Source organism: Myotis brandtii, unplaced genomic scaffold, assembly GCF_000412655.1.
Source record: "Myotis brandtii unplaced genomic scaffold, ASM41265v1 scaffold900, whole genome shotgun sequence".
NCBI lineage: Eukaryota > Metazoa > Chordata > Mammalia > Chiroptera > Vespertilionidae > Myotis > Myotis brandtii.
Window position 1 is genome coordinate 35,595 of NW_005371695.1, and position 22,470 is coordinate 58,064.

Here is a 22,470-nt window from a genome sequence, read left to right on the forward strand (position 1 = left end):
CAAACACTCACCAGCTAAGATGATATTTATTTTTTTTTCTTCTTCTGACAGAGGGTTGCGAATGTAGCAAATCATATCACCCTGTGATTTGTAACTGAGGAGAAGAGTCATCTTGATGTGGAATAATCCAGCTCCATCCTGTGAGTATAATTGTGATGAATGTGGAATTACCTCTCCCTTGCTGTCTTTGCACACCATCTGGGGCTGTGGGAACCAGCCTCCTGAGTTACACTCCACCATAAGTCCATCAGTTCTAGGAGCCTGAATATGGATCTGTGTCTCCAAGCCTAATGCTGGATAAATGATATGGAAATCAAGATAGTTTGTATTGAAGTTGAGTTGAAAGTTGAAAGGAAAAGGATATCATTAATCTTGTATTCTGCAACATTAGAAAAGGTAATACTCAAATCTACTCAAATACATCGAAGCTACAAGTTAGACTATCTTTGGTCACTCAGCACTGTTTATTTACTGCATAGTATATTTTTGCATTAAATATAGGGGGTTATCTTCTATTTAAAACACTTGAGATACTTTGTAAATATAAAAAAGACAATAAATAAAAAATGATATATTTTCCACATATTTCAGCTCCTGGGGTCACAAGACCATTGATATGCAATGTTCCACCATAAACATACCTGTTACATTCAGGTCCATGCTTGCCATATTGCTGAAGTTGCCATCCTTAAATGAACACTGGTATGTTCCATTGTCAGAAACGCGGATATTATGAAGTCTGAGAGCCACTTTGCCCTCCCCAATGGCCTCTTTCACAAACTCTGTGCGGTCCACATATTCTGGGGCAGCTTCCCCTTTCACTTCATGGCCATCTCTGTATAGGTGAACAAGCTTGGAATGGTCACCCTTGAACCAGGACACCTCCATGTGTTTTGCACTTTGTGGTGGGGACAACTGGCAGCTAAGCTCAATCTGTCCTCCTACTATAGCCACCAAGTGTCCAATGGGAATGGTCACTGTCCACTTTTCTGTAGAGAAAGATAGAAAACTAGGGTAAATTTGAGGCCAACAACATCTTTGTTGCTATATACTGAAGGATACACTGTATTTTTCCCATCACACCTTGCCATTCTAAATATTCAGCTCTGAACATATCTCCATCTGCCTAAATCAATATTTTATTTATTTAAAAGATCTATGTTACTACATTATTTTCTTATCATATACTCACACTTGGGTTCTGAGAAGATGGCAGAGCAAAAAGTACCAGGAATCTGAATCCCTACTTAGACAATAATTGCACTGGCAGAATCTGCCTGAGGTAACTATTTTAGAATTCTGAAGTCTATGGAAGGCCTTCAATTTCCATGGGAAAGCTTGGATGATAAATTGCATTAATTGTGATCCATTTTAGCTCATATCACAGTACTATCTACCCAATACCCACCTTCAGCCTCAAGGCAGCAAACTGGAGACGCTTTCACATAGCTTATGGGAGCCTGAGTAAGCACAAAGGACCCTGTCCTTCAAATACTGGGGATCTGTGCTGTCATCCCTGATTGCTGCTTCCAATCACAGAGATTGGAGGTCAAAGAGGCAAGTGGCCACTTTTGTTTTACCTTGTATTTTTTCAAGCCATGCCTCTCTACCTGAAGTGACATTCTGGGAATCCTTCTTTAGTGAAAGGTTTACTTTCACCTTAAGCAAGACTTATCCATTGCTTTTGTGCACCTCGGTTAACAGACCTTTGAAATGCCAGAGTGATCCTCTTTTGCAGACTCCTGGGAGGCATAAGCACCCTCAATGGATCACACAATCTTATTAACTATCATGTAATCTAATCACAGGGATTTTCCTGCCTTGCTCTCTCCCACTGTTATGCCCAGATTTCAGGATCCCCAAGAGACCACCCCAGGGAGGCCAGGTGCAAGTCAGTGTCTTGTTACACAGGATGTGGTCGTCATATCTATGGCGTGCACTTCCCTTGATTATCATTGGTTAGTTTAAAGAAATCCTAGGTGTGGCTAGCAGAGGCTTGGACTTCTTCTGGGAAGAAGCTCCATGCTGAGCACATGGCTGCTGCCCAAAAATGGAGGATTCGGGGCAAGATGGAGGGCATAGCCCTCGCCCTTTCACCACCTCCATGTAATCTTTCTTATGTCCCTCTCTAATTCAAATATATAAAAAGAACTGCAAAACTGTCCTTCTTGTGAGCATGTTAGATCTTGCTTCCAGGCATGTCATCAGTTTGGCTCAAATAAACTCATAAAAATTCTCCACAGGTTTGGACATTATTGCAATATTGTGAGGGTCTAATGAGATAATGCACTTTCCTTTAAAGCTGTAAAGTGCATTTCGTTTCATGGGTTGTAATTATCTTTCTAAATTCTTTCCTCTAAAGCAGCGGTTCTCAATCTGTGGGTCAAGACCCCTTTGGCGGTCAAATGACACTTTCACAGGGGTCACCTAAGACCATCCTGCATATCAGATATTTACATTACGATTCATAACAGTAGCAACATTACAGTTATGAAGTAGCAATGAAAATAATTTTATGGTTGGGTCACAACATGAGGAATTGTATTTAAAGGGCCAGAAGGTTGAGAACCACTGCTCTAAAGCCTTCTTCTCAGCACCTGACAATATCTATGTACCCAAACCTATAACAATCATAAAGAATCACATTGAAAGAGTGCTTGATAATGTACAAAGCTTTTTAACATCAATTATCTCATTTTCTCTATATGTTGCTTTATTGACAACCAAACCCTGTCAAACACTCACCAGCTAAGATGATATTTATTTGTTTCCCTTCATCTGACAGAGGGTTGTGAATGTAGCAAATCATATCACCCTGTGATTTGTAACTGAGGAGAAGAGTCATCTTGATGTGGAATAATCCAGCTCCATCCTGTGAGTATAATTGTGATGAATGTGGAATTACCTCTCCCTTGCTGTCTTTGCACACCATCTGGGGCTGTGGGAACCAGCCTCCTGAGTTACACTCCACCATAAGTCCATCAGTTCTAGGAGCCTGAATATGGATCTGTGTCTCCAAGCCTAATGCTGGATAAATGATATGGAAATCAAGATAGTTTGTATTGAAGTTGAAAGTGTCTCATTAATCTTGTATTCTGCAATATAAGAAGTAATATTCAAATCTACATCAAAGCTACAAGTTAGACTATCTTTGGTCACTCAGCACTGTTTATTTGCTTCATAGTATATTTTTGCATTAGGTATAGGGGTTATCTTCTATTTATAACACTTGAAATACTTTGTAAAATATAAAAAAAGAAGAAATTAAAAATGATATCTATTCCACATATTTCAGCTCCTGGGGTCACAAGGCTATTGATATGCAATGTTCCACCATAAACATACCTGTTACATTCAGGTCCATGCTTGCCATATTGCTGAAGTTGCCATCCTTAAATGAACACTGGTATGTTCCATTGTCAGAAACGCGGATATTATGAAGTCTGAGAGCCACTTTGCCCTCCCCAATGGCCTCTTTCACAAACTCTGTGCGGTCCACATATTCTGGGGCAGCTTCCCCTTTCACTTCATGGCCATCTCTGTATAGGTGAACAAGCTTACTAGTAAAATGGTCACCTTTGAACCAGGACACCTCCATGTGTTTTGCACTTTGTGGTGGGGACAACTGGCAGCTAAGCTCAATCTGTCCTCCTACTATAGCCACCAAGTGTCCAATGGGAATGGTCACTGTCCACTTTTCTGTAGAGAAAGATAGAAAACTAGGGTAAATTTGAGGCCAACAACATCTTTGTTGCTATATACTGAAGGATACACTGTATTTTTCCCATCACACCTTGCCATTCTAAATATTCAGCTCTGAACATATCCCCTTCTGTTTAAATCAATATTTTATTGCTTTTGAAAAGACCACTGTTACTACATTATTCTCTTTAAAATATACTCACTTGGGTTCTAGAAAGATGACAGAGCATAAAGTACCAGAAATCTGACTCACTACTTAGACAAATTGCACTGGCAGGATCTGCCTGAAGTAACTATTTTAGAACTCTGGAGTCAACTGAAGGCCTTCAACTTCCAAGTGAAAGCTTGGATGGTAAATTACACTAATTTTGGTCAATTTCAGCTCATATCACAGTAGCATAAACCCATCTTTCACCCTCAGCCCCATGACAGTCAGCTGTGCTACTCTCCTTGGAGCCATTTTCACATAGCTTTTGGGAGCTCAAGTAAGCAAAAGAGGCTCTGTCCCTCAAATACTGGGAATCTGGGTAGTGATCACTGATAGCTGCTTTCAGTCATAGACATGGGAAGACAAAAAGGCAAGTGGCCATTGTCGAATTTTCCCCTATGTTTTCAAGTGCCTCCTCTATGAAGTGACACAGGGAATTTAAAGGGTCAGTATTCTTTCACACACCCCTTCATTTTTCTCTTTTCCTCTTTTGAGAGCCAGACATTAAAGATTAGAACATTTAAAAGCTAGTACATATACGAGGGAAATTAAAAAGTGACCACACATGGAACAGGCTCACAAAAGAACTGAGGAGACCTTGGCATACAGACAGCTACAAGAAAAAAATAAAACAAAACAAAAACAATTTTTAAAAAGCTAATAAATCCTGGAAAAGAAGGGGAATCAGATTTTGAGTTAACAAAATAAATTTAAATATCCAGTTTGCTATTAAAAATTAAAATATATACAAAACATACAAAGAAACAAGAAAATATGGTCCATTCCCAGGAACAAAGTAAATAAACAGGAACTCTCCTGAAAAGATCTCAGAGCAGGTCACAATTAAAGACTTTAAAACAACTATTTTAAAGATGCTCAACTTCCTGAAGAACTATAGGAAGAGGTGATAAAACCAAGAAAACAATTTATGAACAAAATGGAAATATAGACTCCAAAACATAAAGAGAAAACAAAAAGGAATTCTGGACCTGAAAAACACACCTGAAATTAAAAAATTTACTAGAAGGATTCAAAGTCAGATTTGAAAAGGAAGAAAAAGAATCAGTGAACTTAAAGACAGGGCAATGGAAATTATTAAATCTGTGTAATAGAAAGAAGTAACAGAGTGTTTATGTTATTAAAGTTAAGAGTGTTATTATTTTAGGATGTTATATGCAATCCCCATGATAACCACAAAGAAACCAGCTATAGAACATTTTAAAAATATACTTTTATTAATTTCAGAGAGGAGGGGAGAGGAAGAGAAAGATAGAATCATCAATGATGAGAGAGATTCATTGACTGGCTGCCTCCTGCATACCCCCTACTGGGGATAGAGGCCACAACCCAGGCATATGCCTGGACAGGGAATCAAACTGTGACCTCCTAGTTGATAGGTCAACAGTCAACCACTGACTGAGTCATGCTGCCAGGCCAGAATATGTTTTTAAAAAGGAAAAAATTTAAACATTTCCATACAAAAATCAACTAGTCACCGAAATAGAAAGTAATGAAAGAAATAAGGGACAATAAAGCTATATGGCATACAAAAAATAAATAACAAAATTACCAAAGTGAGTCATTACTTTAAATGTGAGTGGATTAAACTCTCCAATCAACAGAGTTGGTTGAATGGATAAAAAGTACATCATTCAACCATATCCTGTCTATAAAAGAGTCACTTTAGATACAAAGACTCAAATAAATTGAAAGTGAAAAAATGGAAAAAAATAATGCAAGCAAGAGAAAAAATACAGTAATGACTGTATAACATTATGAGTATATTTAATATTACTGTTCACTTAAAAATAGTTAAGATAGTGCTATTTTACCACAAAGAAAATTTATACTTGATAGAAAATAAAACCACATATTGAAAAAACAACAAGGGCAACAAATAGAAAACAGTAATAAATATGTTAGATGTTCATCCAGTTATGTCAATATTCACTTTAAATGTCAATGGCCTAAATACAGCAATTAAAAGACAGAGATTGTCAGAATGATTGATAAACCAAGACCTAATGATATGTTGTCTATAAGAAACTCATTTTAATATAATGAATTTCAGTTTTATAAAAGGAAAAGTGTAACATATACAAAACAATTGTTCAGCCTTAAAAATGAAATCATGCCATATTTTACAACATGAATGAACCTGGAAGAGAATATATTAAATTAAATAAGCCAGTCACAGAAAGACAAATCCTGCATAATTTCACTTACATGAGGTATCTACAATAGTCAAATTCATAGAAGCAGAGAGGAGAATGATAGTTTTCTGTGGCTGGAAGGAGAAAATGTGAGTTCTGTTTCAATAGGTATTTTGAAAAATAACACTATACTACTTTATGGATAATGTAAATATCTTATAATAACCAAGAATTCCTAGTATCTGTCTCCAATCCTTTGCATCATCACTGTCATTCACTTCAGTTATACATAAACTATAATAATTGATTATATAATCGCTATAATTATTTTGAACCAACTATTATCTTTAGATCAATTAACATAAAAAATAAAAATTTCAATGTTGCCTTAATTTATTCCTTCCATATTGCTGTTCTTTTCTTTATGAAGATCTGATATTCTGACATGTATCATTTTCCTTCTCTGTGAAAAACTTCTTTTAACATTTCTTATAAGCTCTATAAGTGAACTGGGTGTTTTTTTTTCCTTCTGGCTTTTTTCAAGATTTTTTCTTTTTCTGCATTTTTAATATGGCTTGCTTCAATATAATTTTTTAATATTTATCCTGTTTCATGTTCTCTAAGTTTCCTGGATATATGGTTTTGTGTCTCACATTAATTTAGGGAAATTCTCAGTCATTATTGTTTCAAATAGTTCTTCTATTCCTTTATCTTTTTCTTCTGTTATTCCCATTATATGTATATCACACTTTTTGTAGTTATCCCACAATTCTAAGATTTTCTTTCTCTCTCTCTCCCTCTCTCTCTCTCTCTCTCTCTCTCTCTCTCTTAAATTCCTTTTCTATTTGATTTTTAGTTTTGGTAGTTTCTGTTGATATCTTCTCAAACTCAGAGATTCTTTCCTCATTCATGTCTGGTCTACTAATGGGCATATGGAAAGGCAATTGAATCTGTTACAATGTTTTTGAACTCTATAATTTTTAAACTTTTTCTTAGAATTTCTATTTCTCTGCTTACATTGTTCATCTGCTCATGCATGTTGCCTACTTTTCCATTAGAGTCCTTAGCATATTAATCATAGTTATTTTAAATTCCGAGTTTGATAATTCCAACAATTTTGCTATATCAAAGTCTAGTTTTGATGTTTTCTCTGTCCCTTCAAACTTTATTTTTTGCCTTTTAGTATGTCTTATAATTTTTTGCTGAAAGTCAAACATGATGGACTGGGTAAAAGAAAGAAACTCTAGTTAAGAACTTTTATTGATGTCATAGTAAGTATCAGGGGAGGGAAGGTATTTTATAGCCCTGTGAGTAGATTTCAGTCTTTTAGTGAGCCTATGTCCTTGGCTGTGAAGTTCATAAGTACTTGTCTTCTCTCTCAAGGTCTGATACAATGGCTAGACTGGACTAGAGTTGGATATTTTCCTGCCCCCAGGTCAGTCAGACTCTGATAAAACAATAATAGGTTAGGCTGTAATAAAATAGTTACTCTTGAAGGCAGGCCTTATTAAGAAGAGCATATTTCAAAATGGCTGCTCTTCCCCCCTGTCACCCCTTTACCTAAAACATAAGAGGATTTTTCTTCAATATTCATTGTGAGAACCTAGTAAAAACCCTGGAGGTAAAACTCACAAAAGTGAGTTCTCCCTTAACTGGTCCCTCTTGGAATCTTTAACTCTCAGACTTGTCCACATTGAGCCTCTAGCAATTTATTTAAATCAGATTTATTGGGATGACGTTGGTTAAAAAGATTACATAGGGCCGAAACCGGTTTGGCTCAGTGGATAGAGCGTCAGCCTGCGGACTGAAGGGTCCCAGGTTCGATTCCGGTCAAGGGCATGTACCTGGGTTGCGGGCACATCCCCAGTGGGAGATGTGCAGGAGGCAGCTAATCGATGTTTCTCTCTCATTGATGTTTCTAACTCTCTATCTCTCTCCCTTCCTCTCTGTAAAAATCAATAAAATATATTTAAAAAAAAAGATTACATAGGTTTCAAGAGTATATGTACAATTCTATGAGACTTGTCTACACTGAGCCTCTAGCAATTTAGTAACTATGGTTTAGATTTTCCTGTCTTAGTACTGGTTGTCTCAGAATTTTCTGGTCTTAGAAGTTGTGAATCTCTGTATCCACTTGTCTGATTCTCCCATTCAGGGGCCAATAGCTTATCTGTGACCTCACTTTTCTGTTGGACATAAGAAGTGTTGTTGATTTTCAGTTTTTTCAGCTTTTTATTTGATGTTAGGATGTAGTGATGTTTTTCAAGCATTTTACATGCTCAACTGGACTCTGGAAGTCTGCCAAAGGTTCTTTCCAAAAAAAAAAAAAAAAAAAAAAGCTGTCCTGCCACAGTGACTCAGTAAGAAAAATGTAGATTTTCTTACCTGATGCTGATGTCATCACTTCTAGGAGAAGAATACCCACAAAGTACCCAGAAAAAGAAGAGGATTTTGGCTTCATCATGCCTAGAAAGGAGACAAAAAGAAAGTCATAGACTATGAGATAGTTGGTAGAAATTGACAAGATACACAAAATTAAGTCAAGATTATAAAGAGGAAAAACTTTGAGAATCTCCTCTCAGTGCTCAACAAAATGACCATGTCCCCTCACATGGTTCTGATCAAGAGAGACTTCTCAATTTCTCCTTCTCATTAATTCACACTTTACTATTTATCTATTTATCTCTCTTTCACATTTTGACTTAACCTACTAAAACATGTTTTTTGACAGGAGTAACAAATGGAGTAGAAAAATATTCTAAGTGAATGAATAGAGGAGAAAACAAAAAATGGCAGGCACAAAAGCATGAATGCCTAAGTGTGCATAGTAAAGTAAGAAAAATATTTTTCTAATTCATGTTCTTGAACAATTAAGATGAGAACAAATCAAAGTGGCACTAAAACACCTTGTTAATAATTTTATACATCCTATATAATAAAGAGGTAATATGCAAATTGACCATCATGCCCTCACACAAGATGGCCACCCCCATGTGGTCACAAGATGGCTGCCCCATGTGGTCACAAGATGGCCGCCCCCATGTCATCACAAGATAGCCACCACAAGATGGCCAGCAGGGATGGGCAGTTTGGGGGGACCAGGCCGGCAGGGGAGGGCAGTTGGGGGCAATCAGGCTGGCAGGGAAGGGCAGTTGGGGGCAATTGTGCTGGCAGGGGAGCAGTTAGGCGTCGATCAGGCTGGCAGGTGAGTGATTAGGGGATGATCAGACTGGCAGGCAGAAGTGGTTAGGGGCAATCAGGCAGGCAGGCAGGCAGGCAAGCATTTGGGAGCCAGCAGTCCTGGGTGTGAGAGGGATGTCCAACTTCCCCCGAGGGGTCCCAGATTGGAGAGGGTGAAGGCTGGGCTTAGGGACACCCCCCCCCTCTGTGCATGAATTTCATGCACTGGGCCTCTAGTTGTATATAAAAAGGAAAAGCTGCTGAAATATTAACCAGTGTCCTGTATTTTATCTGACAACCATATTCATTCACATTTAGAAACTTATGAGTTGATTCAAACACATGAGATAACAACATCAACCAAAAAATGGTTCAAAAAATGTATATTTTAAAGGAAAATGTAGGACTTTATTCATATCATAGTCCAGGGCTAAAGTAATTAGTCAAGGTCTGAAGAAACAAATTCTGATGCTTGTCACTATTCAAACAAGTGAGAGAGGCCAATTTGATCTATATAAAGCCAATGTGAAAATATTTAAAACAGTGGTGCTTAATATTTTATTATTTTACACTAGAGGTTTGGTTCACAAATTCGTGTACCAGTGGGGTCCATTGACCTGGCCTGTGGGATAGGGCCGAAACCAGCTCTCCCACATCCCCTGAGGGGTCCCAGATTGCAAGAGGGCACAGGCCAGACCACAGACCCTACCAGTGCATGATCAGGGCTGGGGAGGGATGTGGGAGGTTGGCCAGCCGGGGAGGAACCGCAGGAGGGCTTCAAGGTGTGTCCAGCCCATCTTGCTCAGTCCCTATCAGCCAGACCCCAGCAGCATGCTCACCTACTGGTCAGAGCATCTGTTCCCTGGTGGTCAGTGCACATCATAGCAAGTGGTTGAGTGGCCTTGGCATATCATTAGCATATGACTTTGATTGATTGAACAGCCGACCAGACAACTGGACACTTAACATATTAGGCTTTTATTATATAGGATATCTGACAGATATGATAAATGATTATTAGCAACACTAGCCCATCAGATGATTCACATTCCATTGCGAGGTAGACAAATGTTGGCATAAACACCCAAAGAGCAGATTATAATTTCCAAAGGGTTATAATCTTTAAATGCCTCATAGTTATTACATTATCTCCCTCCATTACTGCCCACCACTATTCAAAATTATTAACTTGCTGTACCTGGTTTGGCTCAGTGGGTAGAGCATCGGCCTACGAACTGAAGGGTCCCAGGTTTCATTCTGGTCTAGGGCACATGCCCGGGGTTTTGGGCTTGATCCCCAGTAGGGGGTATGCAGGAGGCAGCCGATCAATGATTCTCATTGATGTTTCTATCTCTCTCTCCTTTTCCCTTCCTCTATGAAATCAACAAAAATATGTTTTAAAAATTATTAACTTAAACTTTGAATCTATGAAAGATACTCATTTTTAAAAGCAAGCTTATTTTAAATTTCTACATAAAGACTTATACATGTGTTCATGGTTGCTTTAATTGTAATAGTTAATAACTGGAAATTACTCAAAATTTTATTTATAGATGAAAGCACAAACAAGTTCTGATATATGCATAAATATAATATACTCAGCAATAAAAATGAATGAACCATTTTTATAAACATGTATGAATCTCAAAATAATTTTGCTGAATTAAAAAGAATTCAGGCAGAAAAAAATGACTTATACAGTGTGATTTCATGCCTGGGTTGCCAGCTCGATCCCCAGTAGGGGGCATGAAAGAGGCAGCTGATGTATGTTTCTCTCTCATTGATGTTTCTATCTTTCCCTCTCCCTTCCTTTCTCTCTACAACTCAATAAAAACATATTTCAAATAAGTAAATAAATAAATAAATACAAACTGGTCCTATCTACCCTGAGTCCCCAAAATGGTGTTGCTTCCCACTCTCTTTTTAAAAGCACTCAATAAAACTTACAGTAATGCCAGTGTTTTAGACCTGATAGACACCATAGTAGATGACTCCAGTTACCAAGATTTCTCTCCTGTAATATGGATGGTTTAATTATTAAATGTAAATGCACCTCAAAAATTATTACTAATATCTTAATTGTATTTTTACAAGTAGACTTAAAATGTATTGAGGTATAAGGGATATACAAAAAACTGCATACATTTAATTTAAATCATTTGTTAAATTTTACATGTGTTTACAGCTGTGAAACTATCACTGTAATTAATATACCAAACATGTCCAACACTCCCAAAAGTGTCCTCATGTACTTTTGTAATTCTTCCCTTTTCCCTCTCCTCCTATCCTTAATTTCTACTTTCATAGAGATTATTTGCATTTTATAAATATAGATATTAGTAATAAATTTTGAGGTGCATTTACATTTAATAATTAAACCATCCATATTATAGGAGAGAAATCTTGGTAACTGGAGTCATCTACTATGGTGTCTATCAGGTCTAAAACACTGGCATTACTGTAAGTTTTATTGAGTGCTTTTAAAAAGAGAGTGGGAAGCAACACCATTTTGGGGACTCAGGTGATTTTTAGAGAGAAAGGAAGGGAGAGGGAAAGATAGAAACATCAATGAGAGAGAAACATACATCAGCTGCCTCTTTCATGCCCCCTACTGGGGAATGAGCTGGCAACCCGGGCATGTGCACCAACAGGTAATTGAACCAGTGACCTCTTGGTGCATGGGACACACTCAATCACTAAGCAACACTGGCTGGGCGATAGGTCCAGTTTTTGTGGTGTTCTTTTAAAATATATTTTATTGATTTTTTACAGAGAGGAAGGGAGAGGGATAGAGAGTTAGAAACATTGATGAGAGAGAAACATCGATCAGCTGCCTCCTGCACATCTCCCACTGGGGATGTGCCTGCAACCCAGGTACATGCCCTTGACCGGAATCGAACCTGGGACCCTTCAGTCCACAGGCCGACGCTCTATCCACTGAGCCAAACTGGTTTTGGCGGGCAGGTCCAGTTTTTAATAATCAACCCAATACTGAAATTTAAAAGGAGACCCTTTGTTTTGAAATACCTCACTGCCTGTTAGCTTCCTAAATTCCCAGATATTGCTATTCTGTGATAAAAAGATTGGCAAACAATTAAGGAATTAGAGCTAAAGAAATTCCTAAGGCTATAATAAAGGAGGTAAGATATAGCCTTGTCCCTAACCACCATTCTCAATCTGATCACTTACTTGAGCTCCAGGTTCCTGAGGATTTTTCTTTCCAGCTCCTTCTGAAAGTTGGCTCAATGCCTCAATGTGATTTGGCAGTACTCCTCCACCAATAGTCAGAAACAGCTACAATACAGTCAAGTGGGCACTCTGTTTACCAGAGCTTCCACCTATTGCCTGCTGGCAGAACTTTTGTTCTGGCCAATCTGAAATATATATTCCCTTCCTTCGTAAGGAAAACAGTAAGGTATCTGTTTTCCATGCCATAAAACCTCAAATCTATTTGCAGCAGCACCATGAGTCATGCAAGAGAACTCTGTTATATTTGCAAGAGATAGGTCCCAACATGACATACCTTAGCCTGAGATAATATCTGAGCTCAGGAGTCTTTCTTCATGTATTTTCCCCTGGATCTTTCCTTACCATCATGAAACAAACTTAAGGGAAATTCTTGCTCTTATTAACAGTTATATGCCCTTTAAGTTAACTTTGCAAACACAAGTTAGAATTTTCTCTTACTCATCCACACCTACTAAATACAGTTTTTTCTACTTCTCCACAGCAGTTATGTTTTCTTCCTGAAAACCATATTTTATTCAATTTAGAGATGAGCACAGAACAAGCACTTGGAAAATAATTTTCAAAGCTTTTTTTAAAAAATCTAGTTTGAAGAAATGAACTGTGAGAAACATTTTCTTACATGTCTACAAGGGCATCTGTGAAAAGTTTCTCGAGGTATATACCAAACTATCGCCTTAGTATGTCACAAATACACAAATCCTTAATTTAATGCTAAATTAAGAAATTACATTCCTGAGTAGATGGGTTTATTTTCATTCCTACCTGCAATAAATATTAGCTCCCCTTGTATAAGTACTATCAATAATCAATATTACTCAACTTCTTTATTTTGCTCATTCAATGGGTAAGAAATTGCTTCTCCTTATTTTATTTATAGATTACTAGAGAGATTATGAATTTCTTCATACAGGTTTAACTATTCAGTTCTACCTTTTGGTAGATTTTTTTAGTCCCACAATTTAACAATTTATTTGTTAGGTTTTCTGTCTTATTCCTTATTTCTATCCTTCTAGGTATTAATCCATTATTATCATTAGGCTTTGAAAATATCTTCCCAGCATATTTGATATCTGCCAATTGTGTCTTATACAAGGACCTGCAGGTCAGCTCCAGGTTACTTTATCCTGTCTGTGATTATTGTGGCCCAGCAGAAATAGGATGAATTACAATATTTGGGAAAGATTTAGAACTGTTCCATGTATCTACCTTCCCAAATCCAGGCTGAAGGAGAAACTACTATCTGTGATATGCTCTTCTCATGGCAGAAAGTGCCATCATTGCGTTCTTACATTTAATTACAATAGCATTAAGAATGAAATGCAAATGTTCCCAGCCAGACTCTATTGCGAATGGTGAGAAAGGAAAATTGTGCTGAGACTGGTATTTCCAGAGAAGTTGGTGATGAGTTTCAGGGCCCCAGGGCAGATAAACCGGAACAATCAGTTCTCTGTTTTAGTAGCAGGCAGTCTGAAGTGTCTGTCCCAAGTGAGAAAATATAAAGGTCACAAGGGAGAGTAAGAAGCCCAGTCTCTGGTGAGCTGGCAAAACATATGAATGCTTAGAAGATATTCAGGGGAGCCAATTAATAAAAGGAAACTCATTCTGGATTCCTTGACTGCTGGAAAATTGAAGAACAACCTTCAGGTTTTAATTAATTCAACTCTCAACCTTACTATTCACAAAAAAGGCTGTCTCTGGATTCAGGATTTTGAGGTATTCTGGGGCATAGCTTTCTCTTTATCCTTGGGTTCTGCTAAGGGCTCCTCATAAAAGGTTACCTACCTTTGTTAGTTATCTTTCCCTCAAAGAGATCTGGGCTCTCATTCTGTAACAATTCTGCTCTATGTTGTTAAATTTTTATTTAGATGAATGACATTTGCTGTTTCAAAATAATAATATAAGATTATAGTGATTTCTTCAAGGAAAAGATTTCTCCTTTCACCTTTCTCCAGTAGTTTCATTAAATACATTATTTTTACCTTTTTGACAAATATAACCTCTAATGCCTACTTGATAAATCCTGAATTCTCAGCCAGTGTTTGCATTCTGTTAGACCTCATGGGCTCTTTGGAGGTAGTTTATAGCTAAGTTTCTCTACTAAAATTTGGGTTTGAGGTGTCTGATTGAGTTTGTGATTGTATTTTTGCAAGACACTAGTTTTTTAGAATTAAAAAAAAAATCCTTTTCTGCCTAACCAAGGCATGCACATTCCCGTGGCATCTCTCCCCAACACAAGGATTCTGATATGCCTCCTTTGAATCACTAACATATTGAAGTATTTATTTTCAAAAATTGTATTTTATTTTAATACTCAGGTGTTTTAGAATAAGATAAAAATGAAACTCATTTAAATAAAAGAAATTACAGAGGATTGGATGTTGTGATTTCTGTCAATCTCAAATGCAATGTAATCAATGCCTTTTCTATCCTCTCTCAAACTCAATGCTAGGAATCTCCCAGCTTTTAATCTGAAAAACTGGTTGTGATTTACATTAATTAATTTCATGTGTTCAGAAACAAGCTTTACTTTTAGCTATTAATTGTATGACACTCTTGAATATTGTGATTTTTTAAAATTAAATGTATTGGGATGACATTGGTTAATAAAATCATATAGGTTTCAGGTGTACAATTCTATGATACATCAACTGTATATTGCATTGCATGCCCACCACATCTCCTTCCATTGCCATACACTCAATTCCTTTTACCCATCAATATCCTCTATCCCCCTTTCCTTCTTGTAGTCACCATAATGTTGTCTGTGTCAATGAGTTTTTGCTTGTTTGTTCGTTAATTTGTTACTTTCAGTTTTATATCCTACATATGAGTAAAACCATATGGTTCTTGACTTTTTGTCTGACTTACTTTGCTTATCATTATATTCTCAAGATCCATCCATGTTGTCACAATGGCAATATTTCATATTACTTATGGCTGAGTAGTATTCCATTATATATCTTTATCCAATCATCTTTTGAAGGACACTTTGGTTATTTCCATGTCTTGGCCACTGTGAATAATTCTGCAAAGAGCATTGGGGTGCACATATCTTTGTGCATAAATGCTTTTAAAATTTTCAACTAGATGCCCACAAGTGGGATTGCTGGGTCATATAGTCACTCTATTCTTAATTTTTGAAGAACTGTCATACTATTTTCCATAATGGCTGTACCAGTTTACATCCCACCAGCAGTAAATGAGGGTTTCTTTTCCCCCACAACCTCTCCAATGCTTGTTATCGCTTGTCTGGTTGATAACCATTCCAACAGATGTGAGTCAGTATCTCACTGTAGTTATGATTTGCATTTCCCTAATACTAAGTGAAGTTAAGCATCTTTCATATATATGTGGCCATTTGTAAGTCTTCTTGGAAGAAGTGTTTGTTCAGGTCCTTTGCCCATTTTCTAATTAGTTGCTTGTTTTTCTTGTTGTTAAGATGTATTAGTTCTTTATATATTTTGTATATTAACCCCTTGCCAGAGCTGTTGTTTGCAAATATCAAGTATTTTCTCCCATTTGGATGATTGCCTTTAGTTGTTGATTTTTTTTTTCTGTGCAGAAGCTTTTTAGCTTGACGTAGTACTATTTGTTTATTTATTTATTTTTTAATATATTTTTATTGATTTCAGAGAGGAAGGGAAAGGGAGAGAGAGATAGAAACATCAATGATGAGAGAGAATCATTGATCGGCTGCCTCCTCCTGCATGCCCCCTACTGGGGATCAAGCCCACAACTGCAACCTGGACATGTGTGTGACTAGGAATTGAACTGTGATCTCCTGGTTCATAGGTCAATACTCAACCACTGAGTCACACTGGCTGGGCTAATCCCATTTATTTTTTCTTTACTTCCCTTACCTTTGGGGTCAAATTCTAAAATCCTCTCCAAGACCAAGATACATGCATTTAGTTGTTTAGTAGCCATGTTCTCTTTTATGTAATTTACTAGAGGCCCAATGCAAAAAATTCATGCATGGATCTGTCCAATAAACACTGTTTATTGAAGAGACTGTCTTGACCTCCACTGTATGCTCTTGCCTCCTTTGTCAAATATTAATTGAGCATAATGGCTTGAGTCGATTTCTGGGGTCTCTGTTCTGTTCCATCGACCTATATGTCTGTTCTTGTGCCAATATAAGGCTGTTTTGATTACAGTGGCTTTTATAATATAACTTGAAATCTGGTATTGTGATTCTTTCAACTTTGTTTTTCTTTCTCAAGATTGCTGCAGCTATTCAGGATCTTTTTAAATTACATATAAATTTTTGGAGTATTTGTTCTAGATATGTGAAATATGCTGTTGGTATTTTAATAGGGATTGCATTGATTCTGTAGATTGCCTTGGGTAGTATGGACATTTTAATGATGTTGATTCTACCAATCCATGAACACAGTATATTCTTCCACTTGTTTATATCTTCTTCTATCTCTTTTTCCAGCATCCTGTAGTTTTCAACATCTGAGAACACGTCTTTTGCCTCCTTGTTTAAGTTTATTTCTAAGTATCTTAATTTTTTTGTTACAATGATAAATGTGATTGTTTAATTTCTCTGCCTGAGAATTCATTATTGGTGTATTAAAAAAATCCATCAATTTGGAGGTGTTTCTTTTGTAACCTGCTACATTGTCAAATTCATTAATTAAATCTAGCAGTTTTTTGGTGGAGTCTTTAGGTTTTTTTATGTACAATATCATGTCATCTGTGAATAATGACAGTTTTACTTCCTCCTTTCCAATTTGGATGCCTTTTATTTCTTCTTGTCTGATCACTGTACCTATGTTGAATAAGAGTGTGAAAGCAGACATCCCTGTCTTATTCTTGTTCTTAGGGGAAATGGTTTTATTTTTTGTCCATTGAGTATGATGTTCCTTGTAGGTTTGTCATATGTCAAAGGCCATCCTTTATCATGTTGAAATATGCTCCCTCTATTCCCACTTTGCAGAGAGTTTTTTATAAAAAATGGGTGTTGTATTTTGTCAAATGTTTTTTCTGTGTCTACTGATATGATCATTGATGTGATCTTTGTATTTCACTTTGTTTATGTGATGTATCACGTTTATTGATTTGCGAATATTGTACCAGCCTTATATCTCTGGAATAAATCCCACTTGGTCATGGTGTATGATCTTTTTAATATATTGCTGGATGTGATTTGCTAATATTTTCTTGAGGATTTTAGCATCTATGTTCATCAGGAATAAGGGCCTGTAATTTTCTTTCTTTGTAGTGTCTTTATCTGGTGTTGGAATTAGGCTAATGCTGGCCTCATAAAAAGAGTTCAGAAGTGTTCCTTCCTCTTGGATTTTTTGGAATAGATTGAGGAGATATAGGTGTTAGTTCTTTTTTCAATGTTTAGTAAAACTCCCCTGTGAAGCCATCCGGACCTGGGAGTTTTGGGGGTTTTTTTGTTGAGAGTTTTTTGGTTACTGCTTCTATTTCATCAGTAGTTATTGGTCTATTTAGGTTTTCTGATTCTTCCTGATTCAGTTTTGGGAAATTGTATTTTTCTAGGAATTTTTCCATTTCATCCACATTGCCAGCTTGTTGGCATATAATTGTTCATAGTATTTTCTTTAATCTTTTGTATTTCTGTAGTGTCAGTGGTTACCTCTCCACTTTCATTTCTGATTTTATTTATTTGGGTCATCTTTCTTTGTATTTTGATGAATCTGGTTAACAGTTTATTAATGGCTAATGCTGGCCTCATAAAAAGAGTTCAGAAGTGTTCCTTCCTCTTGGATTTTTTGGAATAGATTGAGGAGATATAGGTGTTAGTTCTTTTTTCAATGTTTAGTAAAACTCCCCTGTGAAGCCATCCGGACCTGGGAGTTTTGGGGGTTTTTTTGTTGAGAGTTTTTTGGTTACTGCTTCTATTTCATCAGTAGTTATTGGTCTATTTAGGTTTTCTGATTCTTCCTGATTCAGTTTTGGGAAATTGTATTTTTCTAGGAATTTTTCCATTTCATCCACATTGCCAGCTTGTTGGCATATAATTGTTCATAGTATTTTCTTTAATCTTTTGTATTTCTGTAGTGTCAGTGGTTACCTCTCCACTTTCATTTCTGATTTTATTTATTTGGGTCATCTTTCTTTGTATTTTGATGAATCTGGTTAACAGTTTATTAATTTTGTTTATTCTTTCAAAGAACCAGCTCTTGGTTTGATTGATTTTTTTTTTTTTTTTTTTTTTTAGTTATGTTGTTTATTTCTGCTCTAATCTTATTTCCTTCCTTCTACTTACACTTGGCTTTTATTATTGTTCCCTTTCTAGTTCTTTAAGTTGTAGGGTTACATAGTTTATTGTTAATTTTTCTTGCTTTTTGAGGTATGCCTGTAGTACTATGAACTTTATTTTCAAGGACGGCTTTTGCTGTGTCCCAGAGATTTTGGGTTGTTGTGTGTTCATTTTCATTGGTTTCCAGGAAGTTTTTTTTATTTCTTTCTTGATCTCGTTGGTAACCCAGTCATTGTTTAATAACATGCTGTTTAGCCTCCATGTGTTTGAATACTTTTGGGTGTTTTTACTGTAGTTGATTTCTAATTTCATTCCATTGTGATCTGAGAAGATGCTTGAAATGATTTCAATCTTCTTGAACTTGTAGAGACTTGTTTTGTGTCCTAACATCTGATCTATCTTTGTGAGTGATCCAAGTGCACTTGAGAAGAATGTATATTCTGCTGCTTTTGGGTGAAATGTTTTATAAATGTCAATTAAATCCATTTGATCCAGTGTGCCTTTTAGAGTCACTGTTTCCTTGTTAAGTTTTTGTCTGGAAGATCTATCCAGTGAAGTCAGTGGGGTGTTAAAGTCCCCTACTATGACTTTATTGTTATTGATCTCTCCCTTAAAGTCCTCTAGAAATATATATATTAAGGTGCTCCAATATTGGCTGCATATATGTTTACCATGGTTGTATCTCTTGTTGGATTGATCCATTTAGTATTATGTAGTGACCTTTGTTGTCTCTTGTAATGGCCTTCATTTTGCAGTATATTTTGTTGGATATGAGTATTGCTACTCCAGCTTTTATTTCTTTTCCATTTGCATGGAAAAAAAAATTTCTATCCCCTCACTCTCTTCCTGTGTGTCTTTTTAAAAAATATATATTTTATTGCTTTTTTTTACAGAGAGGAAGGAAGAGGGATAGAGCTAGAAACATCCATGAGAGAGAAACACTGACCAGCCACCTCCTGCACACCCCCAACTAGAGATGTGCCTGCAACCAAGGCACATGCCCTTGACAGGAATCAAACCCAGGACCCTTCAGTCTGCAGGCCGACGCTCTATCCACTGAGCCAAACCGGTCAGGGCTCCTGTGTGTCTTTTGTTTTGAGGTGGGTCTCTTGTAGATAGCATATAGTTGGGTCATGTTTTGGTATCCATTCAGCTACACTATGCCTTTTGATTGGAGCATTTAATCTATTTACATTTAGGGTTATTATTGATAGGTACTTACTTATTTATTGTCATTTTAATTCTGTATGTCTAGCTTTCTTTCTCTGTTTCTTCTTCTCATTATAGCAGTTCCTTTAGCATTTCTTGTAATTCTGGCTTGGTGGTGATGTACTCCTTTAGCCTTTTTCTTGTCTGGGAAGCTCTTTATTTGACTATTTTAAATGATAGTCTTGCTGGATATAGTAATATTGATTTCAGATCCTTGCTTTCCATTACTTTGAGTACTTCATGCCATTCCCTTCTGGCCTATAGAGTTTCTGATGAGAAATCAGTTGTCAGCCTTATGGGAGCTCCTTTGTAGGTAAAAAAATTGTGTTCCTCTTGCTGCCTTTAAGTTTCTCTCTTGATCTTTAATTTTTGGCATTTTAATTATGATGCGTCTGAGCATGGGTCTGTATGGATTTTTCTTGCTTGGGGTTCTCTGTGCCTCCTGAACTTGTGTAACTTTTTTCTTTACCAGGTTAGGGAAGTTTTCTGCCATTATTTCTTCAAACACATTCCCTATCCCTTTCTCCCTTTCTGCCCCTTCTGATACACCTGCTATTATAATATTGTTACAATTCACGTTGTCCCACAGCTCCCTTAATCTGTCCTCCTGTTTTTTAATTGTTTTTTTTTTCTTTTTGGTCCTCTGGTTGAGCGATTTTTTAACCCTGTCTTCTAAATCATTGATTTAATCCTCAGCTTCTCCTAATCTGTTGTGTATTCCTTCCAGTGTGTTATTTATTTGTGTTATGTCATTCTTTATCTCAGACTGTTCTTTTTTCATAGTGACTATATCTTTTCTCATGCTGTTGAGCATGTTTACCATCATTTCTCTGAACTCTGTTTCAGACAAATTTTTTATCTCCACTTCATTTATTTCTTCTTCTGGAGAATTCTTTTGTTCTTTTATTTTGGATTGTTTATTTGTCTCCTCATTTTGGCTGCCTGCTTGGGTTTGTGACTATGTATTAGGTAGATCTCCTATGCCTCTCAATCTCTAGTGCAGGACAGTGTCAAAAGCTGTTTCTGGCTAATTAGATCAGGCAAAGACTCAAAGCCTTCAGAGACTGTCTCTGCCTGCATATTGATAGGCTTCTGATTTGGATTCCCCTCAGGCAGTTGTCCTCAGGTGTAGCTAGAGTTTTGTTGTTGTTTTTTTCAACAGTTGATTCTGCCTGGAGGCTAACTGCTACTTTTAGTCTCTTAAGTGGCCTCAGGAACTTCTCACTGTGAGGCCAGTTGTTTTCCAATAGAGTGGGTCAGCTTGGGGTATAGCTAATGCCTTCATGAGAAAGATGTCCTCCTCAGCATGAGGCAATGACTCTGCACAGGAAACTGGGGTGTCTGCCTTCTGAGCTCTAACCCCAGAGTCCTTGAACCTAGCTTCTGCTCACCAAGCTCCAGCCCACTCTGCCCTCCCTCTGCTGGAGCATAAGATAGGTGGCACCACAGGGAATTTTGTGCATTGGCCCTTTAAAAGGGTGCCTGAATTTTCAGCTATCTCTCCCTGGCAGGTAGCAGCTCTGCTGCTTTTCACAGCCAGATGTTATGTGAGTATCCTTCTCAGTTATGGTGCTCTCTACTGGTGGGGGCCTGGCTTGGCAATTTCACCTCAGAGTTCTCAGTGGGAATCCCCCACAGCTGAGATATTTCTCCAGAACTTCAGTTGCTGTCTGTTGATGCCCAACCAGCCCTTTCATGCCTCCACCCCTCTAACCAGTCTCAATGTGGTCTCCACTTTGGGTCCTCAAGTATCAGGGTTCTCTCCAGTGAGTCATTCATTAAATATTCAGGAAGTTTTTCTGTATTTTAGTTGTAATTCCAGTTCATTCCTGGGAGCATGTCCATGCAGCATCCACTTACTCCACCACCATTTTTAATCTCTACTATTTACCAGTTCTTCATGATTCAGTCTAGGAAGGTTATGTATTTCTAGGAATGTATCTATTCCTTTGAGGTTATTGAATTTTGTAGCATATAGTCTTTCACAGTATTTTTATATGATCCTTTGTATTTCTGTGATGTAGGTGAGAAACCTATGCATTGAAAAGTACAAGATATTATTAAAAGAGATTGAAGAAGACACAAAGAAATGGAAATATATTCCATGTTCATAGATAGGAAGAAAGAACATTAAAATGGCTATATTTTCCAAAGCAATCCCCATCAAAATTCTACTGAATATTTTACATTGATGATTATGTCTTTATTTAAAGATCAATTTGGAATGAATTGTTCTTTTCATAATATTGAGTGTTTAAATCAATAAACATAGTAATTTCTGTATTTTTTATTTGAATTAGACTATATAATACCTAAAAAGACATAAATTTATTGGATTATACTATTTGACCAATTTCTGAAATCTAAGCACATCCATATAGCCTGAATCATCCTTGTGCTCTCTTATAGACACTTATCCACTCCCTCTGTTACAGTAACATAATTTTAACTTCTAACAGCATGGATATTTTTGTGTGTACCTATTTTTTATATACCTTCCTTATATAAGTGGGATCAGAAATTATGTAGCA

The 22,470-nt window shown here is 36.8% G+C and overlaps 2 protein-coding genes across 3 annotated transcripts in view; one reads left to right on the forward strand and one right to left on the reverse strand.

The window, feature by feature from the left end:
* The window catches only part of LOC102252095 (selection and upkeep of intraepithelial T-cells protein 8-like), a 31,253-nt gene extending 18,654 nt beyond the window's left edge, over window positions 1–12,599 (reverse strand). The window contains exons 1-4 of one of the 2 annotated variants that reach the window (XM_014532619.1): window positions 12,433–12,599; window positions 8,449–8,529; window positions 3,346–3,699; window positions 2,746–3,027 (exon numbers count right to left, since the gene is read on the reverse strand). In XM_014532619.1, coding sequence (XP_014388105.1) covers window positions 2,746–3,027; window positions 3,346–3,699; window positions 8,449–8,527 — 715 coding nt within the window. In that variant the 5' untranslated portion in view covers window positions 8,528–8,529; window positions 12,433–12,599. Of the gene's footprint in view, window positions 1–2,745; window positions 3,028–3,345; window positions 3,700–8,448; window positions 8,530–10,441; window positions 10,483–12,432 lie in introns of those variants that run through there. The other variant, XM_014532620.1, reaches the window with a different exon arrangement.
* Window positions 12,600–14,039: 1,440 nt separating this feature from the next.
* The window catches only part of LOC102252384 (putative selection and upkeep of intraepithelial T-cells protein 1 homolog), a 60,951-nt gene continuing 52,520 nt past the window's right edge, over window positions 14,040–22,470 (forward strand). The window contains exon 1 of the mRNA XM_014532618.1: window positions 14,040–14,205. The gene's annotated coding sequence lies outside the window, so the exon portion shown is untranslated. The remainder of the gene's footprint in view (window positions 14,206–22,470) is intronic.